General features: G+C 35.0%; 3 protein-coding genes and 1 non-coding gene across 4 annotated transcripts; all 4 read left to right on the forward strand.

The window, feature by feature from the left end:
* The first annotated feature begins 910 nt into the window (after nucleotides 1-910).
* Nucleotides 911-4,201, forward strand: LOC101250636 (bZIP transcription factor 29). The gene is made up of 5 exons (XM_004230853.5): nucleotides 911-1,358; nucleotides 1,541-2,907; nucleotides 3,007-3,139; nucleotides 3,225-3,309; nucleotides 3,639-4,201. The coding sequence occupies exons 2-5, from the start codon at nucleotides 1,634-1,636 to the stop codon at nucleotides 3,893-3,895; spliced, it is 1,749 nt and encodes a 582-aa protein (XP_004230901.1). The 5' UTR covers nucleotides 911-1,358; nucleotides 1,541-1,633; the 3' UTR covers nucleotides 3,896-4,201.
* Nucleotides 4,202-4,836: 635 nt separating this feature from the next.
* Nucleotides 4,837-4,920, forward strand: TRNAL-CAA (transfer RNA leucine (anticodon CAA)). Its single transcript has one exon. It is a non-coding gene; the product is annotated as a tRNA-Leu (tRNA).
* A 1,702-nt stretch (nucleotides 4,921-6,622) lies between these two features.
* LOC101268622 (tRNA-dihydrouridine(47) synthase [NAD(P)(+)]-like) lies at nucleotides 6,623-11,533 on the forward strand. Its single transcript, XM_004230828.5, has 10 exons — nucleotides 6,623-7,015; nucleotides 7,218-7,334; nucleotides 7,431-7,667; nucleotides 7,856-8,087; nucleotides 8,180-8,433; nucleotides 9,001-9,273; nucleotides 9,539-9,820; nucleotides 9,946-10,066; nucleotides 10,826-10,995; nucleotides 11,091-11,533. Exons 1-10 carry the CDS (start codon nucleotides 6,692-6,694, stop codon nucleotides 11,187-11,189), a joined length of 2,109 nt encoding a protein of 702 aa, XP_004230876.1. The 5' UTR covers nucleotides 6,623-6,691; the 3' UTR covers nucleotides 11,190-11,533.
* A 445-nt stretch (nucleotides 11,534-11,978) lies between these two features.
* On the forward strand, nucleotides 11,979-13,576 carry LOC101265874 (uncharacterized). The gene is made up of 4 exons (XM_004230909.5): nucleotides 11,979-12,306; nucleotides 12,427-12,549; nucleotides 12,629-12,790; nucleotides 12,929-13,576. The coding sequence occupies exons 1-4, from the start codon at nucleotides 12,200-12,202 to the stop codon at nucleotides 13,329-13,331; spliced, it is 795 nt and encodes a 264-aa protein (XP_004230957.1). The 5' UTR covers nucleotides 11,979-12,199; the 3' UTR covers nucleotides 13,332-13,576.
* Nucleotides 13,577-13,756: the final 180 nt, after the last annotated feature.

Below are 13,756 nucleotides of genomic sequence, written 5' to 3' on the forward strand. Positions count from 1 at the left end.
TAGTGGTAAATATTGAAGTAGGATCATATAATAAATATTTAATCGTATAGTGTGTTTATATTAATTTAATGAAGTTAATTTTAAGAGTAAAAATATCATATTAGCTACGCTTAATATATTGATAACTTTTTAAATTTATTAATAAAGTTTTAATTTAGATATCTGAACTATAATTTATTTTAATTGAATAAACATAATATCATATCTAATACATACATAATTTTAATTCAACTTTACAAAAAACATTTAATCATATTCCTAATCATGCATTAATCAAATAAGTTAAACACTTTAAGTACTGTCACTTCCTTTAATTATATCCATAAGTTATAAAATTTAACGTTTAATTTGTTTTCATTGAGATTAATGCGAATAATAAAAGAAAATAATTCTTTTTCATTGATTTTAATTTATTTTCTAGAATTTAAACCACAAGTATCTATTAAAAATATTTTATCGTTTAGACATTCAATTGAAACAAAATTATAATTTTAATAAAATTTAATAATAAAATTAAAGAATGACTGGAATATTAACCCATTATTCAAACATAGTCAAGTAATAAATATATACATAAAAAGTATATTTTATATTTATTAATTTTACTAAAATGCTTGATATGAATAATATCTACCAAAGATTATTACACCCCCAAATAAGATGAAACTTTGAATATCAAGGACAAAGAAAATGGTTATTTGTTAACTTAAGTCCAAACTTTCAATGACGATGGCGACTAAATCTTTAATCAAAGAAGAGTATTCCACACGCTTTTCAAAAGAGACTATCCCACCCGTTCTTTTTAATTCATTCGATAGCGCGATAAAAGATAAATTATTTATATTATAATAAAATTATTTAAGTTAGTGAATTTATATCTATAACTAATTCTTATATTATAAATATATATGAATAACTCTGAAAATTGTATTACATGGGACTATACACCAAAAAAGGAAAAAAATATTTTATTTTAAGACGAAAAAAGAAAAATACAATAAGTAGAAAAAGAAAGAGAGAGATTCATTGCTACATAATCTGCGGTGATAGAGGGAGAAAAAAAAAAAGATTGGATAAATGCAGTCGGAATGAAATTCAAATTGAAATGCAAATGCAAATGAAATTGAAATTCATATTAAATTCACGCGTCTTTCAAGTAGTAGTAGAAAGTATAGTAGTCTTGTCATGAAATCCGTGTAATTATAGTTGTTGTAAGTAGTCATCTTCGTTGATAACAGTGAGATAGAGAGAGAAACAAGAAAAATATCATAGAAAAAACAGTATTACAAGGGGGAAAAAGTACACACAAAGAGGAATAGAGGAGCGTCTTCTGTTGAAAATGGTGGATTTACACTCAGGTATTGTCAAAGAGTCGATTTTTTTGTTACCCATTTTGGTTTCTTGATGATTAGATGAATACCCTGTTCTTTGTTTCTAATGATTTGTTAATTTTTATGTTAAAGATTGATACTTTTTTGGGGGGTTTGCATTGTTTTTTGTTTTGGGGGGTTTATGAAATTGATGAGCTTTGAAAATTCAGGTGTAACAGAAGTACTGTAAAGGTTGGATTTTGGTAAAGTTGAAAGGGTTTTTTTTTGGTTGACTGGTAGAGTTGAAATTTGGGGAAAAATAAATGGCTGGTGACAATGACGAAGGTCATAGTGATATGGTCCAGAGACTTCAATCATCATTTGGGACATCATCGTCTTCACTTCCTAAACAGCTTCAACCTATTTCGATGAACCAATTGGACATACCCCAGTTGACAACTTCTCAATTTAGGGGTCAAATGAGGCAATTTTCTCCCAATTTTGGTGTTGAAAATAGTAAAAGAGTAGGTATACCGCCTTCTCACCCGCAAATGCCCCCTATTTCACCATATTCTCAGATCCCTGTAACCAGGCCAGGGAATCAGCAAATGGGTATGCAGAACTTTACTAGTGCAGGGCCATCACACTCGCGATCTTTATCACAACCAGCGTTTTTCTCACTGGATTCCTTGCCACCCTTGAGCCCTTCACCGTATAGGGAATCCCCGTCCACGTCTATGTCTGACCCGATATCTGCTGATGTCTCAATGGGTGATCAGGATGGCAATTCACATTCTTTATTGCCGCCTACGCCTTTCTCTAGGTGTAATTCATCGAGGGCAGGGGAGAGTCTTCCTCCTCGTAAGGCTCATAGGAGGTCTAATAGTGATATACCATTCGGCTTTTCTGGTATAATGCAGTCATCACCACCACTTGTTCCGCTAAGGAGTCCTGGTGCTCTTGAAAGGTCAGTTCCTTCAAGGGATAATTTGGGTGGTAAACCAGTTCAGTTGGTTAAACGTGAATCTATGTGGGAAAGAGGAAATGATAATAACAATGTTGAAGGGATGGGTGAGAGGAAATCTGAAGGAGAAGTTGTGGACGACCTGTTTTCTGCATATATGAATTTGGACAACATTGATGCATTTAACTCTTCGGGAACTGATGAGAAGCTGGGTATTGAGAACCGTGAAGATTTAGATAGTAGAGCGAGTGGTACAAAGACGAATGGTGGTGACAGCAGTGATAATGAAGCTACAAGCAGTGTCAATGACAGTAGCAGCGGCAGTATGCAGAAGAGAGAAGGGGTCAAAAGGAGTGCTGTGGGAGATATCGCTCCAACCACTAGACACTACAGGAGTGTTTCGATGGATAGTTTTATGGGGAAGTTAAACTTCATCGATGATTCACCAAAGTTGCCTCCATCTCCTGGACCACGCCCAGGCCAACTCTCACCAACCAATTCACTTGATGGAAATTCAAACAGTTTCAGTTTGGAATTTGGAAATGGTGAATTTAGTGGTGCTGAATTGAAGAAAATTATGGCAAATGAAAAACTTGCAGAGATAGCTTTAGCAGATCCAAAACGAGCCAAAAGGTCAATTTCCCTTTGAAGTGATGCATCTATTTGCCTTTTCAATATCCTTTCTCTATGCTTTGCAGCTGACATTCCCTATTTTGTTGTTTGTTGTTGTAGGATTTTAGCCAACCGTCAATCTGCTGCTCGTTCTAAAGAAAGAAAGATGAGATACATTGCAGAATTAGAACACAAGGTTCAGACATTGCAGACTGAAGCAACCACATTATCTGCTCAACTGACCCTCTTGCAGGTGATAAACTTTTCAATATTGTCCTGTTTAATGCTTCTAAGCATTGTATTATCACTGCTTAACAATATCTTGTACTTGCATTCAGAGAGATGCGACTGGGCTGACAAGCCAAAATAGTGAACTGAAGTTTCGTTTGCAAGCCATGGAACAGCAAGCTCAACTTCGTGATGGTATAAACCGTGCTTCTGTGATCTATGACTTCATGTATTTGTCAGCTCATGTTTCATCTGTGACTCTCTACGTTGCTAATTATCATTTCTTTTTTGTTGCTAGAAATCGATTCACTAACCCGTACCATGAGTCTATGCTTCAATTTTCCATCTTTTTTGTTTCTGTTTATTTGGGGGTGGGGGTTGACGATGTTAAGCTTCTATGTTGTTTGATGTTTCCCTCAATGCTAATAGAGAACAGGCCAGATGTTTTGTGTATTTTTATGCTTGTGAGATTCTTTGGTATTATAGAAGAAAAATATGAAACCTAATAGTGTTTGCCATGACAGCTCTAAATGAAGCATTAACTGCTGAAGTTCAACGCTTGAAGATAGCAACCGCAGAGCTTAGTGCAGACGCTTCCAAGTTTCAGCAGCTATCTCTAAATCCTCAGATGTTCCAATCGCAGCAGCAACAATCGAATCAGCTAAACATGCATCAGTTGCAACAGCAGCAGCAGCAGCAACAATCATCTCAGCCACAACAACATGCTCAAGCACGACAACAACTTAACAGCTCGACGACTTCAAAGCATGAATCAAAGTAGTAGCTTTTGGGAAATATCTCATCTTCATAATATTTATGTTAGTTTGTCAATAGATGTTGCAAGTGTTTTCATATCATTCAATGCATTCATTCATTTAGTTCTGCATTCACAACAAAACACACCGAGTCTTGGTATTTATTATCTATAGGACATGCATGTTCATTGGATTTACTTAGTCACAGAGTCTTGTGATGTATACAGTTGGTTCTTTTTTTTTGTTCAACAAGGATATTGAATTCAAGGTCATATGAACTTGACTCGTTTTGTTATTATGGAAGTTTAATTCAAATTTGCCTATTTCATGTTCGTTTGAGTTACAACTACATTGGCTACTAATTTCTTCTGTCCTTTTTATTTCTCTGGTGACATTTTACAATTACTGTGGTCTCCATCCTCACCTTCTCTATATTATATACAAATGCTTTTAGAGTAGTATGTCGACTTACCTTCGTATGGAATACACAAGTAGTAGTGCATTTTCTGAAGTAATATGTTAAATTTTATTCCTAGATTCGTCCCATACCCATCAAATTCATGCAAGCTATTCGATATGAGAAAAGAATACTATGTAGAGAATAACATCCTATCCTGTTTTGTTTTGTTTGTTGGCGCATATGTTCTTTTAACCACGTTCGAATATATGAACGGAATGAATATTTCCTACAAAAATGTGTCTTCTCAAACTTCGTAACTTCATAGTGATTTTTCACAAATAACCAACTTTTGAAGTTTGAAAAGTGGTCACATGGTCGGTAGTTTAAAATTCGAAATGTGTAAAGACAAAGTTTAAGACTCATCGGCCTCGCATATTTACACCAGCAAGACGAAGTATATAATCTATTTCTGAAACTCCATTTCTGGCGTGATGAAAACTGGTTAAATAGTTGTATGATATGTCTATTTTAAATATATTAATATGTTATAGAAATATGGACAGCAAAGTCAGGATGGCCGAGTGGTCTAAGGCGCCAGACTCAAGTTCTGGTCTTCGTGAGAGGGCGTGGGTTCAAATCCCACTTCTGACATTAATTTTTTTAACGTTTTTATTCATTTATTATTAATTTTTTTCGTTTTTATCATTTTTCCTCTTGACATCTCTTTATCTTATGAGATCAGTTATAAAATATTTCTACATTTTATCTCAAAATTATTATAAATTATTCATTATATGACTTTTTGTATTCTCGTATCAAATGATCCCTCGTATTGTGAAACTTTATATTAAAACATTTAAATATGAATCTAAACATACTAAAACTTAACGTTTCTTCAATAGTTCATAGGTAAATCATGAAATTTTTTATAGTTAATACTAGACTTTGAAATTCCGTAACAAATGAATTATAAAAGTTAGTACAATATATTTACAAGTATAAAAATTAAAAATAATAATTCATAATGTTATATGTTTGTTAATTTTGAACGTAAGAGAAGGTGAATAACAGAGTCCGAAGTGAAAAAGGTAAATAATTGAGCAAAGGCAATAAAATTGATGATAAAGATGTATGTCGTTAAATCGTTGGTTGGAAGGCGCATGCTGACATGTGTATCTTCCAACCAACGATTTAATAATATCTATCCAAATGTTGCCCTTTTGATTTGAACCTCAATTTTTTTTGCCCTTTTGGCTCCGATATTAAAAGTGTCATATTGTTTTCCAGAAAATATTCATTTGTAAAATGGTAAAGGGTTAAAGTTATCTTCAAACTATTCAAAATAGCTCATATATATCATTTAATTATGTTTTGGATCTACACTATCCTCGCCGTCAATGTTATGAACCACAAATACCTTTAAAACATTATTTGTACAATTAGAGCTAACATGACAGTCCACCCAAATAGTCCAACATGACAAAAATATCTTCCTCTCAATCATGTTGTTCTTCCTCGTTCATCTCTATCACAAAAAGAAAACAATATACAATTCTTCCATTATTCTTGTTTGAGTTGTTCGAACTTTGGAACTTGAATTTCAAAGTGTGTGTTTGAAAGTGTAATTGCATGTTAAAGCATCGAATTTATTGTTTAGGTTTGGAATTCATAGATTTTTAGATTTTCAAGCTTTTTAGAACTCTTTCATATATATATATATATATATATATATTTTTTATTTTTTTTTTGGGATTTCAACTCAAATCTTATACATCAATCTTCAAACTAAGAAATTACTTTTTAAATATCAATTTTCTAGCTTTACTTGGAAGCAATTTTTATTAACATTCAATTAAATCTCTACAAAATTTGTACTTCAAAAAAGTTAGAAATTTCTCATCAATAAGTTTTCAAATGAGTAGCTATTTTCGAGTTTCAACACAAAAAGGATAATTTCAACATCTTTCAACTTTTAGAATTAAATTTTTAACCTTAAATTCGATAATATCAAAACTCAAATAATGAACTCGACCATTCAACATACAACTACTATCTCAAAAGAACTACAAAGCTCTTCAGAATTGGAACTTTAAAGTCTGAACAATAACTCAATCAAAATTAATGAAAAAATTATTCTTATTTTTTTTTATCAAAATGAACAAGTAATTACAATATAATTGAGAGGAAGAGATTTTTGCCATATTAAATAGTTTTGTCAGCACATTATATAGCGTTTCAAGATATTTATAGACCAAATATAGGTTATAACGATAATTTTAATCTCAAACATAAATAAAAAATATATATAATCTATTTCAAATAATTGGAGAGACTATTTTTATTTTATCCGTTTAAAAGGTACAGTTTACCGGGACTTTAAAAACGCAAACGTAATCTTAGAACTCGACACTTAAAACACTTCATGGAAACCGAAACCCTAGTGGACGAGTTGCCGGTGGCAACCGCAACAGCGGTGGCGCAGCCGGAAACTCCACTGCAACCCACTTCATCGAACGCCGCCGACGGAGGAGTGAGTGAAGAATTTTTAACCCCAGAAGAGTTGGTTGCTAAATCCAAGGCTCCCGTGAAGAGAGAGTATCTTCGCCCTCCACCTTCCAGACCTTCTACTAATAACAACAACAACACCACTGTCGGAGTCGAAAATGATGATGCAGCTGAGGCCAAAAGAGCTCCTCTTCTTAAGGACAAAAAATCCAAACGCCAAATTAAGCGTGAACGTCGCGAGGTGATTTTCATTGTATATATAAAAAAGTTTAATTTTGTTTGGCGAATTGAATTGTAATGAGAAGTTACTTACTAGTATGGAATGAGGTAGTCTAAATACAGTAAGAGATAGATGACATTTGTAGCCCACCCGACTAGCACATAGCTGATTCGAACTTGAGTTTATTTTGTTTCTGCAAATGAAATGTTTGAAATGATTGCAGGAACAAAAATCTCCATTGCATCTCTGTCCTGTGGTGGCCAAATCAAGAAAAGTTAGTGCGTGTTCATATGGTGATAAATGTCGGTTTAGTCACGATGTAGAAGCTTTTAAAGCTGTGGTAAACTAAGAAATAACATCTTTGTTATCGTTCTGATCGTGTTATGCTTTTCGGAATGCCATAAAATCACAATCTTTGCTGTTGTTTCGAGTGCAGAAACCAGCTGATATAGAGGGTAGCTGCCCTTTTCTGGATTATGAAGGGCCATGTCCTTATGGATTGGCTTGTAGGTTTGCAGGGACTCATAGAGACAATGTTTCAGCTCCATCTGAGAATTTGCCTGGGAAGAGTTCTGAACTAAATTTTTTCAGTAAGGACACTCAGAAGCTTCTGTGGAAAAACAAAATGAAGTTTCCCAAGGCTGAAGCCACTCTCAAACTTCTTGGACTTAAGGTTTGTGCAGCTCGCCATTTTCTTCTTCCATTCTTCAATATAAAATTTGGGGGAAAGAGTCATTAGACAGATTTTTTAGCCTGATGAACAAGATGTTTGAGCATTTGGAAGCAGTGTCATACCTGTATGCTTTTTTCTTCTGTGTATTGTTTCTCTTGTTCATTAATCATTATAACTTATTATTATAGGGCAATCCTAAAGATAAAACATTGGCCGATAATGTGGAAAATGGCCAAGTCACGCCAAAAGAGCCAGCCACGGACACCAAAACAGACAGCAATGTAGTTGCTAATGACAGTGTCAGTCCTTCCATTTCACCAGAAGATGATGTAGATGGAAATAATTTGGCTGATGATGCTAGACCTTTAAAGAAGGCAAAGTCATCTGTCAGTGAAATTTGTCCCTCCCAAGTTAGCAGTGGTTGTTAGATGCTTTTATTCCTTTATGAGCGTTCAGGCTGTTTCTTATGGAGAGATAAAAGCTTATGAACCTGATATTATCTATTCTGACAGGTTTAAGTGTTCAAGGGGGAGTTCCTGATGACAACTTTGGTGTGAATAAATCAGAGCCAACTGCTGATACGATGACAGATTCTGATAAAAGCCTTAAATTGCACCCCCGTGAAAAAAAACTTATTGATTTTCGAGACAAGCTCTATCTTGCTCCTTTGACTACAGTTGGGAATCTGCCTTTTCGTAGAGTTTGCAAGGTGCTAGGAGCTGATGTAACATGTGGAGAGATGGCAATGTGCACAAATCTCTTGCAGGTCAGTCGCTGCTAATTATTGATGGGATAAACACAAGTTAGCATTAAAATTATTCTTGAATGCCTCAAGATAGAGTGAACGAGAGTTAGGCTCAGTGAAAAACTCTCTGTGGTAATTTATTGGTTAGGAAGTTAGCCGAGGATTGCTATTATAAAAATTGCATTTATTTTCTTGTTAACCCTTTGACTCATGAGTTCGTTCAAATGCAACTAAATTGGATATGTGTGATACTTTTGGTTTCCACAAGAAATAAATCTTCATGTGTTCCCTACCTTATCCTCAAGTTTAGAGAAACATCTGCAATGGTTTTGTATGGTGGGTACACAACTTGTTCAGTTATGGATAGGTAGCTTTGGCTTCTATGATAATCATGTCCTTGCCTCTTGTCCACCATTTTCCATCTCAAATGACCTTTTCTTTTGCTTGGTTGTTTTAAGTCCCAGAACCCTTCTCCCTATTTGAGACTTGCCGGGAGTTCATTTGATGATTTATGACATGCGAGCATGGGTGGGATGGGTCCTGAGGTAACTTAACCATCTATTAATTTACGTATTATGGCTAATGCAGGGCCAAGCAGCTGAGTGGGCACTGCTGAGACGGCATTCATCCGAAAATTTGTTTGGTGTTCAGATTTGTGGAGCATTTCCAGACACTATTACAAAGACAGTTGAGCTTATAGAACAAGAATGCTCTGTGGATTTCATTGATATTAACATGGGATGCCCAATTGATGTTGTGGTTAACAAGGGTGCTGGATCAGCTCTTCTTACAAAACCAATGCGGATGAAGAGTGTAGTAGAAGCTGCTTCTTCAACAGTTAGTACACCAGTAACTATCAAGGTACGGTGGACTGCTTTCCCTTTTATTTTGTAACTCTTGGAGGTCAACATACCTGGGTATAGGCAATTAATTGGCGTTATGATCAGTTTCAAAAAAAATGAATTGGCGTTATGATATGACATTCCCCGTCCCCACCATAATGGTAGCTGTTGAGTAATTTATTGGTTTTCTGGGTTTATATTGTTCACAATCTGGTTCACATATGCCCTTGGTTTCTTAAGGAATTTATGGAGTTGCTTGACAGTCTACCGTTTTCCTGCTTCAGGTACGAACTGCTTATTTTGAGGGGAAAAATCGCATTGATTCTCTAATTGCAGATATGGGTAGTTGGGGTGCAACTGCAGTAACCATACATGGCCGATCACGTCAACAGCGCTACAGTAAACCTGCTGACTGGGATTACGTGTATCAATGCGCACGGAAGGCACCCAAGTCATTACAGGTCCTTGGAAATGGTGATGTATTTTCTTACGTAGACTGGAACAACCACAAAATTGAGTGTCCTGAACTTTCTACATGTATGATTGCTCGAGGTGCATTAGTAAAGGTTAGTGGTATGATGTTTTCTGCTCTTCTATTTCCATTGTGTAAAATTTGTTGCTGTTGCATGTTCATTCGATATGTGCCTCTTTAGAGTTTATCTGTACTAAACAGCACATCATAATTTTGCAGCCTTGGATATTTACCGAAATCAAGGAACAGAGGCACTGGGACATTACATCTGGCGAGCGGCTAGATATTTTGAAGGATTATGCACGGTTTGGCCTTCAACACTGGGGTTCTGATTCGAAAGGTATATAGTTATGTGAGTAATGTTATCATACAGTAAGAAGTTTGTCTCGTCAATCGACACGACGTTTATTGTTGCAATCTATTGGAGGCATGACACAAAGATGAGCTATCATGTTTGTTATCTTTGTCCAAAAAAAAAAAAAAGAGCTATCATGTTTATATTTGCATCCATGCTTCCCGAGTGTTGTCGCCTTTACATCATCACATGTCAGTTCTTTTACATCATATATATAAGAAGTTGAGATAAGATAACATGTGGAATTGCTATACTTACGCTTAATATGTTCCAGGCATGTGCAGACTTGCTGAACTGTGCTTAATATCTGGCCCTTTATAGCCAGGATAGGAATTGATACTGCTTTTTATCTACCTTCTTAAGTTATAACATTCTTCTATTAGGTTCACTTGTCCGATATATTAGGGAAGCGTCCTATTAGATTGGACATTTAAAAATATGAGGCTGTGATGCTTCTTTTTAAATTTGTTATCCATTTTACACTAGCCAGTAATTTATGTATGCATCCTGTACATCCTATGGTTATTCATTCTTTTCTTGAATATCTGTGAAGACGTAATTGCAAGAGCTACATGTATGCTGGGAGAACCTTCCATTGTTTGTCTTGAATAGATGGGGTTTTTCCTCTGTACATTTTTATTCTGGTTGCAGTTTGCATTGTTTGCGATATATACTTCTATATGAGAAATTCTGGAAGACAAATTATCATTATCTATACCTAATGTTTGCACCAAATGAGCGCAGGAGTAGACACAACCAGACACTTTTTGTTGGAGTGGCTTAGCTACACATGTCGGTACATTCCAGTTGGCCTGTTAGATATTATCCCACAGAAAATAAATTGGCGATCACCCTCATACTACGGCAGGGATGAACTAGAGACACTAATGGCCTCTGATTCTGCTGCTGACTGGGTACGAAATTTATTGTTTTTACACACAGTATTGTTAAGCACTTGAAACATTTATTCTTCTCTCATTGTAATGTGCTATATATATTCCCTCGACAGGTAAGGATCTCCGAGCTGGTACTCGGGAAGGTTCCTTCTGGCTATTCGTTTGCACCAAAACACAAGTCCAATGCTTATGACAGAGCAGAGAACGGCTAAAGACCATTTTGTTATTACTGATTCTAATTTTTGCTGAGCTCCTCTCATGATCAGTGGCTTATTTATCATCAAGTACGAGATCGATATGTCGATTCATAATAGCTTACTGTTGGGGCTTTTATATAAGCCCTTACGATTTTGTTTATCCAAAATTCAATATTATTACAGTTTTTTTTATTGATATGCTCAACTGAGAAGATCATTCTTCTTGGTTAACTTATTAAAAGTGTTCATTTTGGATACGTGAATTGTATTTGTAGAAAACATGATATCTAGTTTTATAAGATACTTATTTCAATTAATTCCTTAATTAATGTAATGAGATGGTTGGTCATTTTGGTAAACCGTTTTTTTATTCATTTACCTTTATTAAAATAAAAAAACTATGAATTCTAATATTCTTTAACTACTCTTTTGGGTAACTAAGCATTGCCTATATATTTTCACGACTTGCATTTCAAGCTGGTGGTATTAGACCTATTAAGTACTCTATTTAAGTGCTACAATTCCAAACACTTTTGTTTTGACTTTTGAAAGGTGTGCTAATACTCGTCTATAGTGGACTCAAGATTCGAATTTTATGAATTCTAATATTCTATGTTTATGGTTTGGTCTCATAGAGTTTGGAATTGAACTTTTAACACGCATACAAGATTTAGACCTAAGTTATTGAATTGTGTCAAATCAAATATACTAGCTCCGCCCTGGGGCCCAATGCATCCAGCTGTTTAATTTTGATATATGCAAACATACACCGAAGATAAGACGGCCTGAAAAAAAAATTCCACTGTGATGTTACGGTTTATAATATGTAATTGTCAAATGTTGAATCCTTCCTAATGTTTTCAGTAGTGTCAATATGAGATTACATATGCAAATCCACTTTATAGAGTAGTTGTTAGTTTGTTAAGTTAATGGAGTAGTTGCATTTCCATCTCATGTGGACTTGATAAAAAACAGTCAAATTCAAGAATTTGTTCTAACTACATTTCAGTCGATTAATTATCCCAATGGATTCTCCTCTGTTACATGAATTCAAAAGACAGGCTTCCTTCTTCCTCAAAGAGAAAATCAAGACCGCTCGACTCGCGCTTACAGATGTTACTCATACTCAACTGTAACTTCCCTTCCTCTTTTTCCACTACTCAAAAAACAGGAATTACCAGACACATAAATTCTGTAGCTTTTACTTGTTATGAATGATATATGTTTATTGATGACAAATTTTAATTTAAAGGCTGGCTGAAGAAGCTACAACTGGAGATTTGATTGCACCAAACATGCAAACCATGAGGCTAATATCGCGTGCAGCTTTTGAAGTTGATGATTATTGGAGGATAGTTGATATTCTACATAAGAGGTTTTTCTGCATTACTAGTTGATTTTATCTGTACTCTCCTTGATTTGGGATTTTTTAGTTTTTGATGTGTTCTTAACAGGTTGTCGAAATTTGATAGAAGAAATTGGCGACCATCTTATAAGGCTGTGATGTTATTGGAATACCTGTTAACTCATGGACCAGAAAGTATAGCAGAGGAGTTTCAAAGTGATGAAGATGTTATCAGACAGATGGAAAGTTTTCAATATGTTGATGAAAAAGGGTTGGTTAATTTTTATGCTTTCATCTCTTTGTTTCCCATGCCTTTAGTGAGTTAAAGAGACAGAGTTTGTAAAGATTAAATCTTTGATGATTCCGTCATCTATGATTGAAGTTGAAACTTTTTTCCACATTAAAACAGGTTTAATTGGGGATCAAGTGTTAGAAACATGTCAGAGAGGGTGATAGAGCTATTAGAAGACAGGAGTTTCCTGAAAGAGGAGAGGCAGAGAGCGCGAAAAGTGACAGTTGGAATAAAAGGATTCGGGAGTTTCTGCAATCGTCCTGTTTCAGGCCAAGAAAGCATGAACGATGAGAGGTACCTGAGAAGTAATTCTGAGTGCCAAAACAAAGAGAACCAAATCATGGACTCAGAGACTATGTTCATTTGCAAGCAAAGAATGGCAAATGTTCTTATAATACACAAGAATGTGTCAAGTGTTATAGAGGATCCAATTAGCGATGCCATGGAATGGAATCAACATCCATTTTGTGATATCAGAGATAATCATAGCCGAGCTTCGTTGCTTTCTACCTCTGGATGAAGCAGCAAAAAAGAGAAAAACTTATGATAGGAAGCTCTATTTGATCTAAGTTATCAAGTATATAAGGTGCTTAGGTGTGATTACTTGTGACTGTTGTGTATCACTATTTGATTTGGTGTGTTAAGGACAGTGTTGTCTACATCCATTCTTATTCATGTATTATTAGCGGCTTATTAATATCATTGTTTGCTATGTATTAGTCATAATACTGAATAGGAGTCATATCAATTCATTCTTTTAAGCCATGGCACATGTGTTACACAACATATTCCATTTTCAGAGGAGTTGAAAAAGCACTATCTCGTTCGATATTGACATATACTATAAAGTCGGTTGCTAAATTGTATTCCTTAGGTGTTACAGTTTGACATAGTTCAAAAAAATCTTTCTTTATCCAAAAGGGAAAGTTGAAGAATGACTAAAGC

This window comes from Solanum lycopersicum, chromosome 1 (assembly GCF_036512215.1).
Source record: "Solanum lycopersicum chromosome 1, SLM_r2.1".
NCBI lineage: Eukaryota > Viridiplantae > Streptophyta > Magnoliopsida > Solanales > Solanaceae > Solanum > Solanum lycopersicum.

Excerpts from the sequence above, each read along its gene's own strand:
- LOC101250636 (XM_004230853.5), top strand. The coding sequence starts at position 1,634 with ATGGCTGGTGACAATGACGAAGGTCATAGTGATATGGTCCAGAGACTT. Across the intron at positions 3,140-3,224 it reads CTCAACTGACCCTCTTGCAG|AGAGATGCGACTGGGCTGAC; the intron begins GTGATAAACTTT and ends ACTTGCATTCAG. Across the intron at positions 3,310-3,638 it reads GCAAGCTCAACTTCGTGATG|CTCTAAATGAAGCATTAACT; the intron begins GTATAAACCGTG and ends TTGCCATGACAG.
- LOC101268622 (XM_004230828.5), top strand. The coding sequence starts at position 6,692 with ATGGAAACCGAAACCCTAGTGGACGAGTTGCCGGTGGCAACCGCAACA. Across the intron at positions 7,016-7,217 it reads TTAAGCGTGAACGTCGCGAG|GAACAAAAATCTCCATTGCA; the intron begins GTGATTTTCATT and ends AAATGATTGCAG. Across the intron at positions 7,668-7,855 it reads TCAAACTTCTTGGACTTAAG|GGCAATCCTAAAGATAAAAC; the intron begins GTTTGTGCAGCT and ends TTATTATTATAG.
- LOC101265874 (XM_004230909.5), top strand. The coding sequence starts at position 12,200 with ATGGATTCTCCTCTGTTACATGAATTCAAAAGACAGGCTTCCTTCTTC. Across the intron at positions 12,307-12,426 it reads GATGTTACTCATACTCAACT|GCTGGCTGAAGAAGCTACAA; the intron begins GTAACTTCCCTT and ends TTTAATTTAAAG. Across the intron at positions 12,550-12,628 it reads GTTGATATTCTACATAAGAG|GTTGTCGAAATTTGATAGAA; the intron begins GTTTTTCTGCAT and ends TGTTCTTAACAG.